This window comes from Falco rusticolus, chromosome 5 (assembly GCF_015220075.1).
Source record: "Falco rusticolus isolate bFalRus1 chromosome 5, bFalRus1.pri, whole genome shotgun sequence".
In the NCBI taxonomy this organism is placed as follows: domain Eukaryota; kingdom Metazoa; phylum Chordata; class Aves; order Falconiformes; family Falconidae; genus Falco; species Falco rusticolus.
The window spans coordinates 64708568-64731095 of NC_051191.1; the positions used below are offsets into that span (position 1 = coordinate 64708568).

The following is a 22528-nucleotide window of genomic DNA, read 5'->3' on the forward strand; positions in this document are numbered from 1 at the left end:
TGGCATTGTTAATTTCTTAACATCAGCTTATTATAGTGAATGCTGGGGTTTTTTTCTGCATTATCATGTTTTCAAAATATTAAGTGTTTTTCCTAGGCTTTCTGAAAATAAAGTCACTTTTATAAAATTTCATGTGGGATATTTGAAAAGAAAGAAGCATAAAATTTTTAATCCCCTTTCGAGGGTTTTGGCCATCTCTGTTAGATTGTTAGTTCTCTGGCCTTTTAACCATCCACAGTGCTTGTTGTGTTTGTTTAGCACTGCATTTCCACTTACTAAACTTTTCCTCTGAGGAAGAAACTATTTGTTACCATTCTATTTTTGTTCACAACAGTACTGAGTGAACACTAAACTTTCACCTCCAAAAATGACACCTTTTATAACTGATTCCTTCTTCTGTGATCAGATAAAGGCTTATAGTGTTCTGGGTTGGTAAAATTTTGCTTAGAAGCTGCAATGAAGGAACTGTGCAGCTCCTGGTGCTCCCTGAGAGATAGAGCTGGCTAACAAGAAGTCCAAATGGAGATTCAGATTTCTAGGTCTGGTGTTATGTGGCTTAAGTATCTGGAGACTCTGCCTATGAGAAGCAGTAGGATCCTTTGCATAGCTTGTATAAAATTTTATTTTTGATGGGAGGGAATGCAATTTGGTCCTAGTGAGCTTCTAAGAACAAAAATAAGATTATTTTAATTTATAAAAATGCTTTCAAAACCTTGCCATCTTATTGAAAGTTATGCTCTCTCATGAAACATTTTACTTTTGGCAAAACATTTTGGAAAAATGGAAGAAATGTTCTTTCTGTATTTGTTTGGACTGGCCATTTTCTTGAGTCTTTAGTCTAAATTATGCTCAGCACTAAAAGGCAGAATTGATGTACCCAGGGGTATCTGTTTTCAACTTAAACTATTAATTTATGTCTGGGGAGCTAGAAATATAAAATATGCACAGCGTGTGTTTGCCTTAGCCTGATGTGAGAGACCAACATGCAATCAACTATGCAAATATGAAAGGCTAGGGGAACTGTTATCCACAACTTAACTAATTCCTTTAGCTTATTTACTTGAGCAAAGGTAGGTGGGGCATATTAATTGACAATTTTTTTTTTACTTTTTGTTGTTTATATTTTAATAATTTTCTTCAGTCGTGCAAGTCTTGGTTCCCTGCTTATTGTTATGGCATTAGCATAACTCACTGGCCTCGATGCTCATTTTTCTGGCCCTTAACGATGTCTGTGTTGAAAAGAGAACATAAAGTTGATTACATATTGAAAAATCTAGTTCCTGAGCTGCACACTGCAATTTTTGAAGCGAAGTGTTTGACTTGGGCTTATCAGAAGGGTCATGCTGTGATTTTTTTCCTTTTTAGCTGTTTGATTCTGGCTTGTTATTATGGGTACCTTTGCTGTAGCCGAGCGTAAATGCTAGTTTAAAAAAAATAAAGTCTGCTAAATATAATTTTAGCCTTCTAGAGTTTTCTCACTTCTACCTGGCTGATCTGCAGAAACAGATAGTTATACTAATTTTTATTTTTATTTTAATTTGCCACTATACTGCTGAATAAATTGTTGCTTACTCAACTCCTTCCAGTGCTGGCTCACCTGGGAAGCAATTGCCTCTTACCCGCCAGCTGCTGTTTGCTCGCTTCCCCTGCCCTGCATGGAGGGAGAGCATCACTGGAGCTGCTTCTGTGTGGCACGGCTTCTCCTTCCCCACCCCCAAATGGAAGCAAAGAAAAGGATGGAAAAAAGAAAAGCTGAGAAGCACCTGTTAGTTGAAACTCCCTGATTATCATTTTGCCAGACAGAGCAACCTGCCAGATGCACTGTGTTATGTGTGTTAGAATGGGGACCTGGAGGCTGGTGCTGGGCTGCTGGCCTCACTACCCAGCCGTCCTGTGGCTGAAATGCAGGGAGCTTTTATTCAGTAGTGTTTGGGTTTCCTACATGACTTTCAACTAACTTGTTAGCACACAGATCATGGCATCCACTGTTCAGTGCTGCTGGTGCAGCTCCCAAAATTTCATGATGGTATCACAAAAGAATACCGATCCCTCACAGGAAAGTCAAAAGAGTAAGGGAAATGAGCGCCCAGATTTTGCTTTGGGCAGGATTACAGTAGCTGCAGGTCTCTGAATTAATACGGGTGGGGTTTTTTGGTACACTGATCAACTCACCCACTCCCTCCCACCCTCTAGCCCTCCAAGAGTAAAATATGTCTTTACTTAATTTGACCAAAGAAGAAAACTTGGTGTTTCATCATTATTCTAGTAAGTTTTCTTTAATAAAATAATTCTGAAACATAACCATTGTTAGAAATGAGATTAAGGCGTAGTTTTTCAGCCAGAGATAGTCTCATTTGGTTGAGCAATCAATTGTTATAATTAAAGGTTCTTTGTTTCCTTAAACTTTGGCTCACTTCTAGGCTTAGACAACTAAGGCTATAGTAGTAGTTCTGTTTGAAATTAAGACAGCATCTCTTTGGTCCGTGAATCTGCAACTGAATGCTGATCACAATAAGTTGGCTCAAGGCTTTGTGCTGTGAGGAGAGTTTGGGGATCTTTACCCATAAGGAAGCATACAGAGAAGCGCATGTCATGTCTACATCTACGTTTAGTATTCAGGAAGGAAAAATGAGGTGAATAAATATTTAGCATTAGATAAAGAAACAACATTAGAATGGCAGGGTAGCCAAGGCAAAGAAATAAATCAGTGCTGTTGAAAACTGCAGTAGTCAGGGTGGAAAGCAGTTAATGGAAAGTTGGTACCTGAGAGACATTTGGGTGTGATCAGAGAGAGATACCAGGTGCATGTAGCTTGGGTAATGAATTGGAGAAGCTGGAAAGAGGTGTAGTACCTGCAAATGGATATTATTGGGTTAGCCCCCACATACTCTGCAATAGTAATCATGACTGGTAGACAGAACTTGAAGGTCCAGTAAAGAGAGAAACCACAGTAAAAGAGATATAGCTATAAAGGAAATTAATGGTACACTGTAAATAATTAAGAGCAACTGGTATGTATAAGATGGGATTCATATGGCTCAAAACTACTTTGGAGGAGTATGGAAAAATACCTACTGGTTTTGTGTCAACCCAAAGCTGAATGTAAATTTATTTAGAAGTCCTTGCTTGTGGTGTATGCATGAGGAAAATATAATAAGGAGATCTCTCATTATAGAAGGGTTTATCTTTCCAAATTTAGATTAGAAGGTAAATGGTGCTAATAACAATAGGGGCTAATTTTTTGTGGATGTGATTTCTTCACTACCTACCACTTGACTATAAAAAGTTGATGCTATTTTAGAATTTAATTCCATATCACCTTACAGCTTATCCTTAAAGCTCATACTTAAAAATAACCACTTGTACTAAGTGTTAACAAGCTGATTCAGTTTATATTATACAGGAATGTGAACATCAATCTTATCAAGGTTTTCAGTTTCAAATGTTGATTTTTAAGAAATTAAGTAAACTGGTAAAGTGTGTTGACCATTGCAAGATTTTGAATAAAGGATTGTTTCAAATCTCTTTGTACCATAGTAAAAAAAATAAAATTGAAACTAGTTTCCTAAAAAAACCCAAAACAACAAAACAACCAAAAAAAAAGTGGGAAAAAAAAAACAACTGTAGAGAGGAATTCCAAATTCAGCTGGGGATCAGGCCACTGAACTGCTGTCAGGAGCTTGCAGGAATTTAAGAAAATGGTACTGATCATCCAAGAAGGCAGTGTCTTGGAAGTCCAGAAGTGGCAGATTGGTGAGACTCACCAAAACCTAAGCTGACTTAAATCTTGCAAAGGAAATGAAAAGCAAATATAGATTTATTTATTTTTTCCTAGTCCTTCAAATAAAGGCAACAGAGGAAATGTATGTGTATGTGAGGGAAGAGGGAACATTTACAGTTGGAAGATGATGGTTCACAAAGTTCTGGCTGTGAAAGTGCGTGAGCATTTGCCTCGGTTTTTGGTGTGGGAAGTCGGGTGGGACACAGGGGCACGCACCAGATGGTGAATCAGAAAGAGGCCCGGAGAAGCAGAAGTTTCTGCAACTGTTACAGAGATCAAACTCCTAAGGGCCAAGTGCTTTTAACTTCTCTTTTACAGAGAAAACTGTGTGTTTCCATGTCAAGAGTACTGTAAAAATGGCACTTGACATTTCAGATTCATTAAGTCTGTTAAAACATGCATCAAATACTTCTTGCTGTTGTACAACTGGAGCATAGCAAATATAATATTTGTATTTAAGAAGGGGGAAAGAAGCAGATCCAGGTAACTGCAGACATGTTCATCTGCCCTCGGTGGGCTGCAAAGCAGAAAACATTTTGAATAAGAGAATAATTTAAGAAGTGGAGGTAAATGTTAAGTTTCATTAAACACAGCATGTGTTTACTGAAAGGAGACTGATGTCCCAAAGTAGCTCATTTAAAAACTGATTCTGTAGACCTGACTAATCTGGGACTAATCAAACTGTAATTTATTAAAGTATTTGTTGTGGGACTTGATGAGAAATTATTCAAGCAGGGAAAAAAAAAGGATTAATGGAAAAAGTAGTTTTAACATGGGTAAGGAACTTAAAGAGGACTCAAATTAAGCAGTGTTGTGAAGAGAAAGAATGGGTTTTAAGAATTTCTTAAGTCTGCTTTTGGGTACATTTTATTTATTCATGATCATGGGATGAAAATGATAGTGTAGTATAAGACGAAGCTGGGAGTTATAGTTATGCTCAAAATATTGTTTATGGGCAAAGAGGAGCCATACCTTTTATATGTATTTATACCAAGTATAAAATTTAATGTTAGTGTGAAATCTTAAACCAAGTCTAATTCAAGAATCTGTAGCGTAGATGTATTTATTGGGGAAAAGAATATGTCTGTGCAGATGTCGTAGTAATAATAATAATAATAATAATAGTGGTAATGGTAATAGCACCACCATCACAGTTGAAATTTTTATACGTACACATAGATTTAACTGCTTTTCCTAATGTTTTGCTGGCCCTTCCCCAGCTCCTCTCAATGCTAAGGCTGGTGGTTTCATTATGCGGTTGGTGATGGGGATGGTTATGCCATCATCTGGGGTCCTCAGCCAGGAGGATGTTTGTGTTGGTGGTTTCTTCTTCCTCACTTTAGGATCAACTTGGTGTTGGGGTTTTTTGGGGGTTTTTTTGTTTTTTTTTTTTTTTATGTTTACTAGTGTGCTTTTATGCCTGCTTTTTTCTTTGTTGGTCTGCAGCTGTGTGTTATATCCAAACGTAGTATATATGATGCCTTTTAAGTATGTTGTAAACTATTTCTGTGTTCTCTTTGTTACTCCTATATCCAGTTTTGACGAGCTCCAGGTTTGCATTTTTTTATTTGACCATGCATGAGTTGTTTATAGCTGGGAGGTCTCTGTTTTCAAGCCTGTACACCATCTTATATCTCCCATACCTGTAGTCCTCTACACTGCATCCCACGTCTCCACTTCTCAAGGCCTTTGCTAAGATACCAGTCCTGTATTTCTCTATAGTACTTTAATAGAGTCATACATACATACAATGGCAATGAAAAGTAAATCAAATTAGCCATGGCTAGCAGGTCAGTTAGAAAAATTGCTCTTGCATCTAAATCAAATGTGACAAAGCTGTGGACAGGCCAAGGAAGACTCAGACAGAGCAAACCTTGACATGCCTCAGTATTGAGGCCTTGCAAACTCACTACAAAGCCTGTCATTAGCGATGGCAATACACATAGTATCGCATACATGCAGGGTAACAGCATTATCAACACGGCTGATGTTTGTCATATTATACTGGAGGAGCTGGAGGATATGGACAGGTTAAATCATGTGAGAAAACCTGATAGTTTGGAGTGGGAGATTACACTCATGGACTAATAATAAAATACTTGCTTCTATAATCTGGGACCTTGCCAGTTGCTTTGGAAAGAACAGATGAAGGGATGGCCTTGTGAGTAATAGTTATTATCAGCAAGAAAGCCACCTGCAAAAGGCCTATGTGATCCTAGGATGTGCTGCATATGCTAGCTTCAATAAAGCTAGGAAAAATAAACACTTGCTCACCAGTAGAGCTTCATCTGAAATTGTCTTGTTTGTTATGGATGCTAGTGTTCAGGAAAGACTTATTCAGGTGTGAGAAATGGAGAACCTGTGTATGAGTTAATTGTATGAATGCAGACAGAGTCGCTCCAGCAACCTTGGCTTGCGCTAACTGAGATGCAAAGCTCAAAGGAGCACAGCATGAAAACACTTGGGCTGCCGCTGTGGGTAGGGAAGGAAACAAGCTGCATTTGCAGGCTCTTGGGTTGGAAGGAGTAAAGTTTCTCTTCAGCTCTTAGCCAAAGTCTGGCACTGCATGAAAGTGTCTGCAGTGTTAATGAGCCCAAAATAAAGTGTCTGCATGCCACTGTGCCACACTATGTAGCTACTGATTTGGGTCTCTGGTAGAGCTGGGATTTGTGTGCTGCAGCCCGTAGGATAGGTATTTCCGAAAGGAGTTGGTACACTTAGTCATGTAGACTGTACTCATTACAGCAAATGAATGATTTAATGAATTGGGTTCAGGAGGGATGAGTGTGATTGTTAAACCAGGTTGGGGGTAGTGAGGGATTTGGAGTGGGAGGCTCAAGCTCCACTCAGAAGGTCCTTTAAACTGTAGCCGTAGTGTGACTTCTGCCTGGCACTCTGGTGCTCAACATGCAATTCAACCCATGGATGGAGGGTTGATGAACTCGGCAATTTTCTGCTTGTCTGCCATTTTTTCATTTTCCTTTCATCTTTTTACTCCCAAGCAGAGACTGACTGTGAAATCAACTGTAAGACTGAAATAATTCGTGTGCCTTATTTTTGTTAGGAGAAGCCACTTGCTATAGTGCATCTCAGCTGGGCTTCACTTCTCACCTCGTTACACCCTACCTTTTCCTAACACTCTTCACTTTTAGTGTTCAGCTGTCATTAACCACTTCTGTCATTCCTGTTTTGGTGCTCTCTTCATGATAATTCACTCTCTTTTTCTGATCTTCCAGTTTACCATTTAAACTGTTCTAAACTCTCTTTCTTTCTCTTTTCTGAAGTTTCCTGGAGGTCCCGCCAATGTCTCTTCTTTCCTTCACTTTTATTTTTGTCTCTTTCTGTTGGTTGCAAATGCCACTGCCATTTGTTTAAATGCCGTTGTCTTGCTGTGTTTAAGGGCCATCATACAGGACTGTAGAAATACTTTCCCTTCGTAGCACATGATTTATTTGTTACCAATGGTGTAGATAGAAGGCTCATTACACAAATCAAAATGTCAAGGAGTCCATTTTACGTATTGCAAAACACTTGTTTTTTTCATTGCTACTAGCAATTTTGGCAATTCTTCAAATCAAAGGTTGAACTGGAAAAATTGTCACTTTCAGATTTGGAAAAAATAAACCAAAAATCAAAAAGTTATTTTCAGTGGAATATATTGTTTTCAAAAACAAGCCCTGTCTGACAAGTTTTTGTCTTCATCCATCTTTTTAATGGCCAACTGAAATATTTGCAAGCAAACCTGAAGGTTGAACTCAAATGATCAGTGGTAGGTGGGATTTTCTGGCTTTCCGAAAAAATAGATAATATTTAATGGGTACTATATATAGACCGTTTGTAATTTTGTGGGAGCACCTGCCATAGCTAATCTATCGTGTGCAAAACAGTTATGCAATTTTCTGTAATCGTACCGGTTACATCGAATTCAAGGTGTCGGTGTGGTGTGAGGAAAAGCCACCATCTGTACAACAGGCTTTTCACTTGCTGGTAGTTCATAACGAAAGCACTTGAGGAAGCAGCCTGGCTCACTCTGCAGAGGGATCTGTATCTCTGCAAGTTTAGTGTTTGCTTTAGACAGCTTGGCAAGTATTTTGGCTGCAGGGAGACTTGGAGTCTTAGAAGCACACGCTATATTAAGGCTCCTTAGGATTTTGTTTACAGGGCTTCTGGAGCATTTCAGACTCCAAAACCCAACTATTTTCCCTGCCTGTCTTGCTGAAAATAGTGTCAATCATATTTAAATTCGAGTCTTTGTCAGCTTAGTATCAAGGAGCTTCCCTAGAAACAGTTACCCATGGCTCCCCATGACTGCCAGCAGCCCGTGGGCTATGTGTGACCACATCCCAGGTCCCTGGGGCGGGCAGCAAGGATATAGGAGGGAGCTGCAAGCCCACTGTGAGTGTCTCTCGCATGGGGTGACCTCCCGTGCAGCACACCCACCGGTGCTGCCTTATGTCAGCTTCTGACGCCCCCAGATAGCGTGCTGGCACAGTGCCTTGAGATTATGGAAGTATATGTCTCTCTTTCCATATATGTTTCCACACGAGCACTGAACTCCCTCCTTCAACGAGGAATTCTGGTGAGTCGTTTGGAAAAGAGGAAGCGAGAAGAGAAATTGTAGTGAAAATGGGATGTGAGGTGAGGTGCAGTGCTGCACTTGGGGAAGTGTCTCCAAGGGAAAGGGGCAGAGGGGGCAAGTTTTGTGTCTTACCAGTGTTGCAACTGTGTTTGATTACGGCGAACCAGATTGAAGTAAGCTGAATAAAAAGGCAGGTTGCATATTCATTTTTTCTATTGCTTATTTAATCTATTTATTTATTTGATTTTCCCTGAAACATGAGAGACTCGAAGTGGAAACATGTAGCAGAAGAAAGGAGAAACCTAACCCAAGCTCATGCAGGACTCATGTGCATGCTAGCTCTGGGCTCTGTTTGGGTTCACTGGAAACACTGGTGGTCCTTTCTTCATGACGGGAAATGATACTTTCTTTTGAAGTAAACTACACTGGTGCTAATGACAGCTCTTTCAGATTTTCGAATGACAGGTCTTTTGCAGTCTTCACATGAACTTTATTTCAACAAAACTATTACATTTTCTCATCTGGCTTCTAGCATGATACTAAAGCTGGAATACTTAAAAGTCTCTGTGTTTGGGATTTCTCTCCTGTTTTCCATGTCAATTACAATTATGTTGCTTTTGAGCAAGAGGTTGCCAGCAGGGGATACTGAAGAGTGCCAAATTAAATTTCAAATACATTTTGTTCTTTGTTCGTGATGAGAATTATTTCTCCCCTAAGGTTTCTATGCTCAGCAAAACGAGATCAGGTTGCCTCTAAACTCTCTGTAACATCAGCATAGCTGAGTTTTTAAGGCCATCCTAGCAATCTGTAGTCCACTGTCTTGGTACCTGGTCACTTGCTAGAAAGGTGTCTCTGGGAAATGGAGTGCTTGCTGATTTTTAACATATGAATTTGTTATGGCCCTGCTTTCTGATAAACAATGCCAAAATGAAGCAATGCAAATTATAGCAAAGTGAAAGGGAACTATGTGTGCAAGTGACTGAAATCAGCCAGCTCTGAATGACTTTTGGTGTTTGGCTAATAACTGATACTTCATCACCAAGCAAATGTTTTTAATCCCTTTGTATATTTAAGTATTTGCTTCCCAAATCCAGATTTTGGGTTCATTAGCATGCTATGGGGAGCCTCCAGCTGTGTGTGCAAGTCCTATCTCTGTGCCCGTTTTGCATTGCAGGCAATTAGCTTAATTTATATTAGGAAGAGACACTAATTGGAGGGGAAGGAAAAAGTAGGTAGCAACATGCCAGTGACAATTAAGACAATACATCATATAGTACCTATATAAATTTTCATGAAAGAAGCTTTTTTCAGATGTCAGGTAAATCTAACAAGAACTTGAACCCTTGCAATGCAGACAGTGTAGCATTCCCTACTTCAAATCAACGGGTAAGCTGAAGCACAAAGTATATGTTATGCTTAGTTTTACAGAATACATCACAGCCCGAGGTTAGAAAAGAAGTTCCAGGCCCATCAGGAGCCTTAATTCTCTGACAGGTTTCTAGAAGATAGGCAATAATTACTGAACTTTCTGTGGCAAAACTCATCCATAACATCAGTGATGTCGATCAGGGATTTGGTACACAGGCTGGAAAATAATTGTTAAAAACCTTTATGTTCTCTCTGGAACAAAGATAATTGCCCATTCTGCCAATGGCTAATTATATTTGACCTTCTTGTGTCTTGTGGCCCTGAAGCAAAGCTTCCCAAAAAGGCTGTAGCAACACTTTAGATGGGGTCCTACTTTTTATAGTCTAACCAACCTTTTTTTTTCCTCTCTCTTTGTTAATCCCCAGAATGCAACAGCAACGCCAAATGTTCACAGCTGCCCTCCTGGCACTTATTTTCATTCTGGCAGCTGTGAATACCACTGAGGCTGGCAAAAAAGAGAAACCAGGTAAGGTCCAGTGTAACTCAGAGTTAATCCCCAAGATAGATTGCACAATGTGGGAGAATGTCAAATGCTTCTGGTTCTGTTATGAAATTCAGGTTGTTCATTAACCTTTTGACATACAGGGTAGGGATTTGTGGCTATGACATGTTTTTCTGTGTTAAATAGGAAAACAGAAAGTAGTTTCCATAAAAGCTGGCAGCTTGACAGCCCTGGAGACTGGAGTCCTTAGGTTATCACAGAGTGGGTATTGCAAGGGAGCTTAACATTTGCTCTGGGAATAGGTTCATGCTTGACTTAGGGAGAACCAGAGTGATGAAAGAGCAGTTATCCTGTCAGTCGTTCGGTGCTGTATACGACAATGCTATGGCAGTGCTGTGCGATGTGGAAATACTCCAACAAAGAACTGAACTAAGTTGCTGCGGCATAAAGACAGCCAGACATCCAGCGGTGATTGCTTTCTGTCAGTGATGAACTCAGACCTCATAATAGGAGAGACAGGCCTGGGGTGGAAAATTCATATCTATCAAACCCAGTTTTGACATTTTTTAAGGAACACATCTTTTTGTTGTTTTCTTATGGTCTTATTATCTACAGACTACTTACACACCAGTTAATATGACCCGTGAGTCTATCAGAATTAGAGTTCCCATTAAAAAAACACCATTGTGGCTATATGGAAATATGAAAAAAAAATACTAATGTAAATATACAAGAGCTAGAAGGAAAATAATTCTATGTAGAATTATTTAAAGTTGCTTATGATGTTTTGGGGTCCTAACTAGTTATTTTTGTGAACCCTTGGGTTTAATAACATTGCTGTCTTTTCTCATCAGACTTGGGTTTAAAGATTTAAAGGAAATCATGATCCTTGCTTTTGTCCCTAAGCAACAAACTCACCTCTATTAACAGCATTTTGAGTACAAATTTCCATTTAGTGTTTTCTGCACCTTTGGAGTTTTGTTCATATTCTGACATAAAATGTGACATGTTATACCAAGTGAAAAGTTTGTATCGCCCAGCTGTTCGCTGGAGGTGCTCAAATCCTCTGATACACAACATCAACACATACATTTCTAGCATGTGTAGTGTGTAGTGCTTCACTTGGAAATGAAAATATTTGCATGCCACCAGCTACTGGAGCCAGAGGAATGTCCTTTCTGAGTGAGCCCTCCTGCATGTTTTGGTCAGTGATTCCTGAGGGTTTCTAGATGATTCCTCATTCTGAAGATGAGAATCCATTTGAGAGTATCTAAGTGGAATAGTAGATGTGGTAGTAGGACTGAATTTGAATGATCCACTCTGCTTTGGAGTCAAAAAGGCTGACCTGTCTCTGCAGAATTGTGAAGAGGATGCCAGGCCTTCTGCTTTTGAAGCAATTGTTTTATGAATGTCTCCCTTATTCACCCTTTCAGGTGCTGTGACTGTTTAGTGAAGTTTGGGGAACTTCTCCATAGGGTCTGGGTACTGACCACTTGTCTTGCTTGGGTTTGGTTCCTTGTCTTCATCCAGAGAAAAAGGCGAAGAAGTCTGACTGTGGGGAATGGCAGTGGAGTGTCTGTGTGCCCACCAGTGGTGACTGTGGCCTGGGGACACGTGAGGGCACTCGTACTGGAGCTGAGTGCAAACAAACCACCAAGACTCAGAAGTGTAAGATTCCCTGCAACTGGAAGAAGCAGTTTGGAGGTAAACATCGCTCTCTTAAGGGATTTTCTTGGGTTTTATTTGGCTGTGGAGCAGGAACCCTGTGTTTTCTGCTTAGCTTTGGAAATACGTTGGTGAAGGGGCTACTTTTTTATTTCAAGTTCATCAGAGCTAGAACACATAAGGCATCAGAAGGCAGCTTCTTCAGAGCAAAGCAGCTCCCCTGAAGAATCCATGTAACTCGTTACTGTAAACTCAGTCCTCCAGCAGCATGCTGAAATCTGCTCTCCTGTAGCGTACAACTGTGTTTAAGGCAGCCAGCAATGTAAGTGTTGTGTGTTCACTCACAGCTGTGAATCTCTGTGATGGTTACCATGGCTTTACATGATCTTGTGATGTGTGATTTGCAGCGTGGAGCGTGGTGGCTACCAGTGTGTGCGGTGAAAGGAGTGAAGACCAGTCTATTTAATCTATATTATTTAGTTCAAAAGGTTCATATGTGACAGTTCAGAAAGATATGTCAGATCTGTCCTGAACAAGATGTCTGTCCAGGACTCAGGTCTTATTACTCTTGCAAACTTGGCTTTTTTATAGTAAACAGATTGTATGGCTCTGACATCATTGTGACCTTACCAAGGCAATCACTGCTGCAGTTTCAGACTTAACAAGTTCATAGTTACACATATGTTCTTGAAACTATTCAGCTTTATTTGGTAACCTTTAGCACCACGCAAATGGAATAACAGCCATATAGAATGTGAATGACATTTCCTACTGCTGTTGTTTCTTTTTTTTTTTTTTTCATTTATTTATTGTGTATCTTCATAGTTTAATGTATTTTCCTTTATATGACATTAATGCAACATCCATGCAAAAACAAGAGGAATAAATTTCGGGGAGGAGACTGCAATTATCACTGGAAATAATCTTTAAAGTTTTCTTGGGATTTTTTTCTTTGGTTGCATGATCCCTTTGTCTATAAGCACTGACTGTCTTGTGATATCCTGTTAGACTCATAACATTTTTGTTTTCACACTCAGTCACTCTTGTTTTAAAATTGCCGTTTATTTACTCATTGCAGCAGAGTGCAAATACCAGTTCCAGGCCTGGGGAGAATGTGACTTGAATACTGCCTTGAAGACTCGAACCGGGAACCTAAAGAGAGCCCTTCATAATGCTGACTGCCAGAAGACTGTCACAATCTCAAAGCCCTGTGGGAAGCTTACCAAACCCAAACCTCAAGGTAAATACTGTTTGCTGAATGCTGCACAGTATTTCATTTAAATCACTGGATTTGTGATGTCCCATGTGCTTCAGTGGGAACTCAGTAGTACAGAGATTGTACTTTCATGGCCTTTTCTCAATGCTGCACTGCTTCTGTTTCTCAGCGGTCAGACAGACAATATTCTTGAGTTGTGTAGTCAAGGCAGTCTCACACACAAGAGGTAAGCTAAAGATAAGAGCTCCAGTTTTAACCCTAGACCACCAGTTTACAGATGTGGCTAGACTTCCAGATGCTTTTCATAACTCACCTGTTGATGGGAGCAGACCAATAATGGCATGCAAAAATGTCTCTTGATAAAGACACGTTTAATAGAGGTTTTGTTTGGTATTGAATAATGACTAGTTGAAAAAAATACTGCTTTCTGTCTGGACAGGGAGTATTGAAGGGCTTTCTGCTCACTGCACGCTGAAATATGTGGCTGTTCTGCAGCCTTGGGGTTGTATATTCTTTATTCAGAAATAGCAGGAAGGAGAGTACAGAATGTATATGTCTTATTTAAATGTGAGTGACAGTGTAATTCCTAGTACACAGAGAGGCATATGCTCTGCATTCATGTTCCCAGGTGCCCCTTAGACAAACTTATTTTCTTTCTAATCATGAAAGCCTTTTAACGTACTCTTCTGTTGGAGTAGCAGGTGTTAACGTGTGTAGAGTAATTTACGGTGAGAGCTAAAACTGTGAGATCTTGTTTGAGTTACAGAAGTAATGTGTTTTAAGTGGATTATACAAGCTATGCTACCCTGGCACTTTTTTGCTTAAAACCAGATGGGTTTAACACATTCCAGGCTCTGACTACTTGGATAATTATAAAAATAAATGTGATTAGGAGTGACAGGTGCAACTGGGATGAGCAGTTTTCAAAGTGTGGATGGTGGTGCACCATTGATCTGAAGAGTACCTGCAGGTGGCCTGCTCTGCTTGTGCAACCAGAGACACATCTGATGAGGTTACAGACACTTTCTGTGTGGGTACGTGCATCCATCTGCTTTGCAGTCAGTACAGCTGTAACTGGTCTGCCTGGCACGCCATCCATGGAGTTATCTGATAAGCGCTGAGTCTAGAACCTGCGTAGATAATGGCAAGCTGTGCAGCAGAAAGGATACAAGCAGATTTTCAGAGACCAGTTGACTTGATCGAGTTGGCAGCAATAAACGTCTTCATTTGGGGGTAGAAGTGACTGGGTAGGAATGCAAGAAGGGCTTTGAGCTCTGTGATTTTATTGTTTATTAATTTGGGGGAAAGGACTTATTTTTTTATTTTAATTTTTTTTTCTTTATTAAGTTTCCTTGCCTAAATGGCATTTAGGAGTTTATTGGATGAAGCTTCCTATTGCGCTGCCAGAAGGCCTCTGCGGTGTGAGCCACTAGTAGCCCTCCACCTTGTTCTGCTCCCACTGGGTGGGTGTAGGTATCACTGGCTGCCAGACGAGGGGAGAGGGAGGTAAGGCAGAGCATTGGTGCAGCACTGGTTTGTGAGAGCAATGCTGTTGGGTGGTACAGGGTCATTTTCAAATTACAGTTTCAAAGGCAGAGCTTGTGAAATTGCTGGATTGGAGTTAACTTTAGCTGGTTCTAGATACGAGTGAGTTACAGCTGGGGCTGAAACTCGGCTTGGGATTTTGCAGCAAACATAGTTATGTGCTTTGACTTAATTAGGAAACCTGACTTCATTTGATTTGAAGGAACGCGAAAAGAGAAATAGGTACAAAGATAAGTTTGTGATCATAATAACTGTGGGCAGAGATTTTGCTCTCCTCATTTGCTTTAGAAATCTCGCAGCGCCTTCCTGCGTGCCACCTGTGCGTTCATCTGCTGTTGACATTAGTACGAGCAGCATGCACGGAAGGCACATGCTCGCAGCCTGCCTGGGCTCTGAGCTAAAGATACGAATCCATATTGCAGATCTGTGGGTATAACTACATAGGAGCTACACTGGACAGTATCTTGGCAGCAGTAGGAGGAACTAGAGTAAGAAATTAGGTCAAGCAGATTAGTACTGTGTGAAATGTTGTGCCCTACTGAACTTTATTTCCGAGTTAAAGATCGGAGTGCTGACATGTTGGCTGGAATAAGAGTGTCTTCTTCCTGAGGTGAAGGAAACTACAGGTTGGCGGTAAGTCCCCACCCCCATCTAGTTAAAAGAAAAATTAAACTGTTTTCAATCAGTAGTTAGAATAAGACCCAATTTAATTCCTTTGGAGACAAGAAGATTATTGTCTGAGCACTTGGAATGGACTGCAGGTGCATATTAGCCTCCCTTTTCACCCATAGCTTCACATCAATGGCTCGAAGAGAAAAAGCATATGATACATTATTTGGAAGCAGCAAATTTTTTTTGAGGCACAGTGTTGCATAAGGTCAGTGTTGATATGCAGCTAGACCTGCAAATGCTGATCAAGTGCTGTCTGTTCCTGCTGTGATTGCCTGGAGCACCTGGGCAGCGGCTTTCTGGCGTTTGGGAACTCTGGCAGCAGAATAATAAGTGAGGGGCTTATTGATTACAGGAGTCTGTTTTACCACTAAACAGTTACCTTTCTGACTGGTGTATGCTTCAAGAGCTGCATCACCGAACACATCTCTGACAGCGATAGGTTGGGAGTACCAAAAGCAGATGTGAACTGACTAGGAATATTGCACTGAAAAATAGCAGTGCATTCAGAAGAAGGGTTGTTTCCCTGATTTTTATGACTAGCCCCCTTTCCTGTGGTCTGAAATTTTCCTTCTATTAGGTCACGTTTGTAACCTCTCCATTACACCACCTTCCTTTTGATTTCATATCGTAAATGGGGTGAGAAAAAGCCTCTTGTTTAGCTTCTCTGATTGATTGTAGCTTTATATATCATCTGTTACTTTTTGTCACTTGCCATTTTTTAAACTTAAAACCTCTGACTTAAGTATTTCGTTGTATAGCGATTTATCCACAATAAGAATACTCTCTACTGGACTTACCCAAATTCCTTCTATTATTGCAAAATCTTTTTTGAGATGAAGAGACTGGACTGTGCACACTATTCCAAGCATGTCCTCTACAGATTTGTGTTGAAAGATAAAGTGTAATGGTAATACTTCCTTTACTGATCATTACACCCACTAAAAAACGTAAACGCATTTTTCTTTTGATCACTGCTTCCATGTGGAGTAGATATCGTTGTCTGACACCTTCACAGTTCTCCCAAACTCTTATATTTTTTTTAAAGTTAATTAATATGGTTAATTAAGAACGCAAGAAGGCATGTGGGTTAAGGCAGATTGTTTCGTCTAGGCTTGCCTGATGAAGAATTGTTTACCAGATGTCACCTGACATATTTCCTAGTGTGGCTTGGTATCTGAAGTTCCTCCTCACCTTCTCTGTTCTTTGAGAAAAATGCAAATAAATTGATATTATCTATGCTGCTGCTCTCCTGATGCTAATCCACCTTTCCAGCTCAAGAACATGTAGCAATTTTGCTGATAGGATGAATTCTGTGTCTCTCTCCTCTCACCTAACTATTTCAGTGATGACTGCCATTTCATAGGAGTTTGATCGATGCTTAACAGAAAGGAAAACCATACCTGCAGAAAAATCCCAAGGGTTATAATTTTGCAGATTCACTGCTAAAGTATGTTTTGGTTTTCCAGGAACTTCTATGAACTGTGGCAAAACTGCTAAATTAAACCAGGAGATACTCATTAACCTTGAGAATCAATGCCTGCCTCATAAACTGGTGATCTGAGTGTTCTTATGGATTTGTTTTATCATTAGTCAGCATTCATGGAAGAGCCTTAAAATCTTTTTGAAGCACTGTCATTATTTTGGACACTAAAAATATTAGAAAAAATGTATTTTTTCCTTATTAGCAACTTCTCTGTCTCAGTATTTTTTCTTCTGAACAGCTGACTCTATGGATTTTAGTCTGCAACACCTGGACATTTTGGAGCTCAGTGCTTGCAAGAGCAGAATGCTGCATATTGGATTTAAGGGGGAGAGCAAATGACAAATCAGGAATTTGAATTTTATCTGGATTTTTGATGAGCTTGTTTCTCCATAGCTTTGCTAAGGTGTTCTCAGACTGGAAAACAGTATCTTGGTCCAGGGTTGTTCTGCTAAAGTGTAGTTAATACAGTATGAAAACTGTTCTTGAATATTGTGCATTTGGACGGATTGTCAGCAACATGACAGTGATATCCCAGACACCATGGTTTGTGTATTTAGCACACAAATGAGGTCATGAGAAAGCCTGTCACAAAGGCTGGAAAGGATGAAAGGGTAATTTTTATCACAAAATCCCAGTGGAGGCAGCCACCTCTCCTCTAGCACACACAATTGTGTATTCTAATCAGTGTCTGCAAGGCTGGGGATGTTCAAGGTCTCCCTAAACTATCTTGACAGATGTGAAAGACTCAGGCACTTCTGTCGAGTGGCTGCTCTAATGGCCAACTTGCACTGAAGAGCAGAAAACACTTCCGACATACTCCATCTGGCCTACTTCACGGCCACCCAAACTTGATTGATGGTTGTTCGGGTTCCAGCCAGCCAGAAAATAAAAGAATGGAGTATTGTCAGGATTCAGGAAACATTTTGCTTTAACTGCTGAGAGAGGAGGAATTTATTTTTATAGAGCTGGGTTGCCTGATAGGCTTTATTTCTTTTTGCACTCTTTCCATCACTCTCATTCTTCCTCTTACTCTCACTATAACTCTTGTACTTCTAGCTATTTGTTCTTCTGATTAAGATAAAATTAAATAGAATAAGCAGTCTGCCTGCTCTTTCTGCAATGTACCCTTCATATTTTGAATTATGTTCCTTTCTGATAACTTTTTCTCCTGGCTGTATTTAGTTCTTTTTAATAAATCTCCCTTCCCAACTTTTTATCAATTTACGATAGATCTGATCTTTGCGTTAACTTTATCCTGGCTCAGCTCAGTCCTTGCCACATAGGAAAGCAATTCCAGCTAATGTTGGAAAACATTAACACTGCTTACACAACTAATGTCTTTAATAACTGGGGTGGTATCCAAAGATCATATCCCCAACATGAAGTGTTTGGAAAGGTTTCTCACAGGAAGACAAGACCTACCCGCGATGTTAATGGCTGTAATCTCTTTCGTGTAATGCAGATCAGGTACAGCATTTGAGAGGCTAGCAAGGTGTCAGTGCAGTTCCCTGTGTTTGGCATGATGTGCATGCTACTGCAGCAGAGGAAAGACTCCGTGTGGTTTTAATAATATCATATTGTTTGAAGAGCTTTACTTAAGAGTTTAGTGAAATACAAATAATCTGCATTACACAATTTCTTTTATCCAGCAATCTTTACAGGCAGTAGTTAGCTAATCCTGCTATCACTCCTTGGAGCTGAGGAAGTACAATTTAAAGGCAAGCAATAATTGAGAGTCAGAAAGGCTAAATGATTTTCCAGGTTGACAAAGTATCAGTGGCCAGTCTGGGCACTCAGCTAGGAGCTGCTGACTCTTGGCTCCATGCTCTAACTAGTAGCTGCTGCTCCCTTTTATCCTAGTCTGCAATTAGATTTATCTGAATGTGACAGTTTACGTCAAGTTGAGTGTCTGAACTCCGGTCTTTAATTAGGGTCTTTGGTTTTGATATTAGAAATCTCAGTGGACTTAGCTTGGTGTCAAAACATAGAGCTGGACTTTCGTTAATGAGGAGGTATTTCCCTGTCCTTACTTTGGTGCCAGGAGCAGAAAACAACATGTGTTTTTTGAATACTACAGTGGCAGCCTTGATTTCTACCTGCAGAGAGGGCATCTTACTCAGAGTACAGTGCCAGGACAGACTGACTGTGCTTTGGCTGCTGACTGTTGCAAAGAACTAACAGTGGTGGTGTCTGAATGAATTGCTCCCCTGATACGTAGGTATTTGTTGCTCAGACAAACTGAGTGCTGCACCCATGAAAAGGACCTCCTGCAGCCCACTCCATTTTGCATGTTGGACAATCTGTTCTTTACGGGGTGCCCTCCCTCAAATTTGCCTTTGTGCAGCCGCAGGGTGTCTGCTTCTAAAGAGTAGCTGGAGGGGATACAGAGGGATAAGGAATGACTTGTTAGGACTGTGATTTTCTTTTGTCTGAAAGATGCTGGTGTCTCCTGTTTTGGCATCATACTCATGCTGTACCTCCCTCTGTAGATTTTAGAATTCCCCATCTTTAATGTAACTCATTAGTCGTGCAGGCATGCAGCTAGCGTAATAATTAGTATTACAGGAGGCAGAATAATAGGATCTGCTCAAACTAATTAGATATAAAAATGAGGGATTTTCTCATATTGGGAAACAGCTGTGGTAGTTAATAGAAACCTGAAAGGCAAAACTGGGAAGTTTTCCTCTTGCTCTAAAGGATGAGGCAGGTTTATTGAAGAATAGCCTCTGGCACTGACTGGGAGCCTGCAGTGAAATACAGTGATGTGAGCTCTGTGGGGCAGACACTGGCAGTGGATGCCCAGTGGGAACAGCATAGCTGGCTGTTATTATTGTTGATATCATTGTGATTATTTGTATTGCATGAGTGCCCAGAGGCCCCAGCTGAAAAAGGGTGCCATTGTACTAAATACTGCGTAAACATTGTGAGAGGCAGTTTTTCCATGAATAATTTATGCCTTATGGAGCTGAGAAATGTGGAAACCAGGAGAAGAAACAGTGGTCTAGAGGGGTGAGACCGCGTACTAAATGCTTGGTTGTGTTTCCTTGTGCCCCTTGCTAGTCTGAGGACAAAGCTTGTACTTCGAGATGCAGTAAAACTCACCGGAAACTTCAGGCTCCGAGACATATCTCTGTGATTTGGCTCCTTGCTGCCATAAGATGAGGAAATATGTTTTTTCTCAATTTAAGTGGGAATAAGAGTAAGCCACATAAGGCAAATAAAAGACAATGGTGGTTACAGTGTGAATAAGCCTCAAGCTGCTAGTAAGCTGCCACTGCAGCCCATAACTAATAAAGTTTGGTTGTCTTTTAATAGTATTTTTCTGCTTCCATTTCCTTATGTTTCTTGGAGGCTTTGCCCTGTAGTCTCCCTTGAGACTGCTTTACTACCTTCGACAAATTATAGTTTAAATAAATAATTTGAATGCATTGTCAGATCATAACATAATACCAATCTTATTGACACAACCCTGATTTCAGGGAGCAGAAAATGCTTGTAGGAGAGGGAGAAAGAGAAATCTTTTTAAAAAAGAAGTATTTTTCCATTTTTAGTTGTTCTGCAGCTTTTGCAGATGTTTTTGAGAAGAAAAAGTTTGGAAAGTTTCATGGGAAACCTAGACCTCCGTGTATTCTCACTCCCTGGTTTGTATTTCAGGCTACTATTTTTTTCTATGCTGCCCCAAAAGATGAAAAACTGGAAGTGACAAATGTTCTTGTTTAACCCTCCTGTGCCTGCAGGAGTTTCTTTTAGGGTTTAATACAGACCTTTGTGGGTGAGGGTTTAAACAGCCTTGTGTGTGCCAATTCTGTTACATGCTCATTGTCTCACTTTCCTGGCTTGCAAGAGCAGTCCAGCCTCCTTGGCATTCGTCAGTGCCCTTGAGTCATGAAAATGCCTGAAGCTGTGGGATTTGCTGTGATAAAAGATACGCCATCAGCAAATGTTTACACTCATTACTGTTCCTAGCAGTGAAACAGAGAGAAAGCCCTGTTCCTTCCTTTCTGTCCTTTCCTTTTCTACTTCTTCACTTCCTTTCCTTTCAGGCTTTCTTTTTTTCTCCTTCTTTATCCCTCCATCTTATTTTCGATGTTGCCATCTGTCTATCTTTTCTTCTACCTGTGCTTACTGTGAAAGTTTTGCAGGTGACTTTTCAGAGTGGGGAGCACTGATGAAAGCCAAGCCCCTGTCCAGTGCCCTGAGGGTAGGTCCCATCTGGGTGGGGTAGGTGCAGAAAGCACAACTGAGAAATGAGTGTGTCTGGTTTTCAAAAACCAACTAAATGAAACAGGGTCTCAATTCACAGTATATCACAAATAACTTTCTGCTAAATAACTATTTATAGAGAATATATATGCTTATATGTAACATAGATCTCAGTTTGACGTAGAAACGACCTTGGTGTGTGATCTTTTTGCTGTATAGGTATATGCCAAACTCCAAATGGATTGTTAATACTCCTCTGTTTTCAGTCGTCTTCTGCAGACGTGTGAATGCAGAGAGTAAACTGAGTGTATCAGTCTGTGCCTGCACCTGTCTCGCTGGCATTAAGAGGGATCTTGTGTACAGCAGACAGAGGGCTGAAGAGCCCGACAGGACTGGGTCCCTCTTGTGCTGAGCACAGAACATGTCAGAGAACAGCAGGAAAGCCCATACTCTACAGAAGCAGCAGTAGAAGTGTACCAGAGGCACATGAGAAACGGCAGCAAACAGAAAAGCAAAGTGAGCTACTTCTGGAAATCACTTTCCGGTTAGCCAGACCCCTCCTGCAGTCTCCAGTTGCAAAACAGGCTTCCCTTGAAAAGTTTATCCATTGTAGTCTTTTGAATACTTACTCTTAAGACTCTAAAATCTTAGATACCTGTAAACCAGATGTAAAGAAAATGAGATGAAATTTTCGTGATCTTTGTGCAAATAGGCCATTTAGCAAAATCAGAAAATGTGTGTGTCTTTGTGGTCTTTTGTGTGTCTGTGCCTAGGCAATTTTGAAACCTCTCCCAAATATTTGAATGAAGAAAATCACCAAAACCAAACCTTTCTGATGAAAATCCTTGGTTTGAGCAAATTATCTCTTAAAAAAACACAACCCTTTCTCTTATTCCTGACTAGTTTAAGTAAGGATGTTAAAGGGAACATTTTTAATATCTTACATCTTTATGTCAGGTTCAAGCAATGGCTTCTGACTGTCTGAGGTTGTTTCAGGGCTTTGCAGGTGGCTTTAGAATAAGTTGGATTAATTTTCCCCTGCATTTACTTCTTTTTGCAATTCCAGTGAGAAAGAAAATGAGTGAAGCTTTTTCCATGAGTGGCTTTTTGGTCCATTTTTTTGTCAGATATGTTAGTGTTTGTTACAGGCATAAGTCTAGCTGTTCTCCATTCACAACACGCGCTGCAACATGCCTTCCTGGCTTATACGGTGCAGCTTCAGCCTTGAGGTTTGAATTGGGTCCATCTTGTGTTCAATAGGAAACAAATCCAAGTCTAGCCAAAATGGAAATTTAGCAAAGTGAGAAGCAGAACAGAATCTGCTGGAGAGGAGTGACTGGAAGAGTGGAGAAATTGAGAAATGCTTAGAGACAACTAGAGAAAGCAACTCAATCTCACAGAGCTGAAGTGTAAAGGATATAATAAATTGTAATGTATTAATAAAGAAAAAGTCACATCAAGGTCACCGATTCATTGTAGACTTGCCTTCTATGTCTGTTTAGCTATTGGAGTGG

At 40.3% G+C, this 22528-nt stretch overlaps 1 protein-coding gene across 1 annotated transcript in view; it reads left to right on the plus strand.

Annotated features, from left to right (window-relative positions):
* The window catches only part of PTN (pleiotrophin), a 79145-nt gene that overhangs the window by 44408 nt on the left and 12209 nt on the right, over nt 1–22528 (plus strand). Inside the window, exons 2-4 of the mRNA XM_037389459.1 lie at nt 10154–10254; nt 11761–11934; nt 12974–13135. Of these exons, the coding sequence (XP_037245356.1) occupies nt 10155–10254; nt 11761–11934; nt 12974–13135 (436 nt within the window). The 5' untranslated portion in view covers nt 10154. The remainder of the gene's footprint in view (nt 1–10153; nt 10255–11760; nt 11935–12973; nt 13136–22528) is intronic.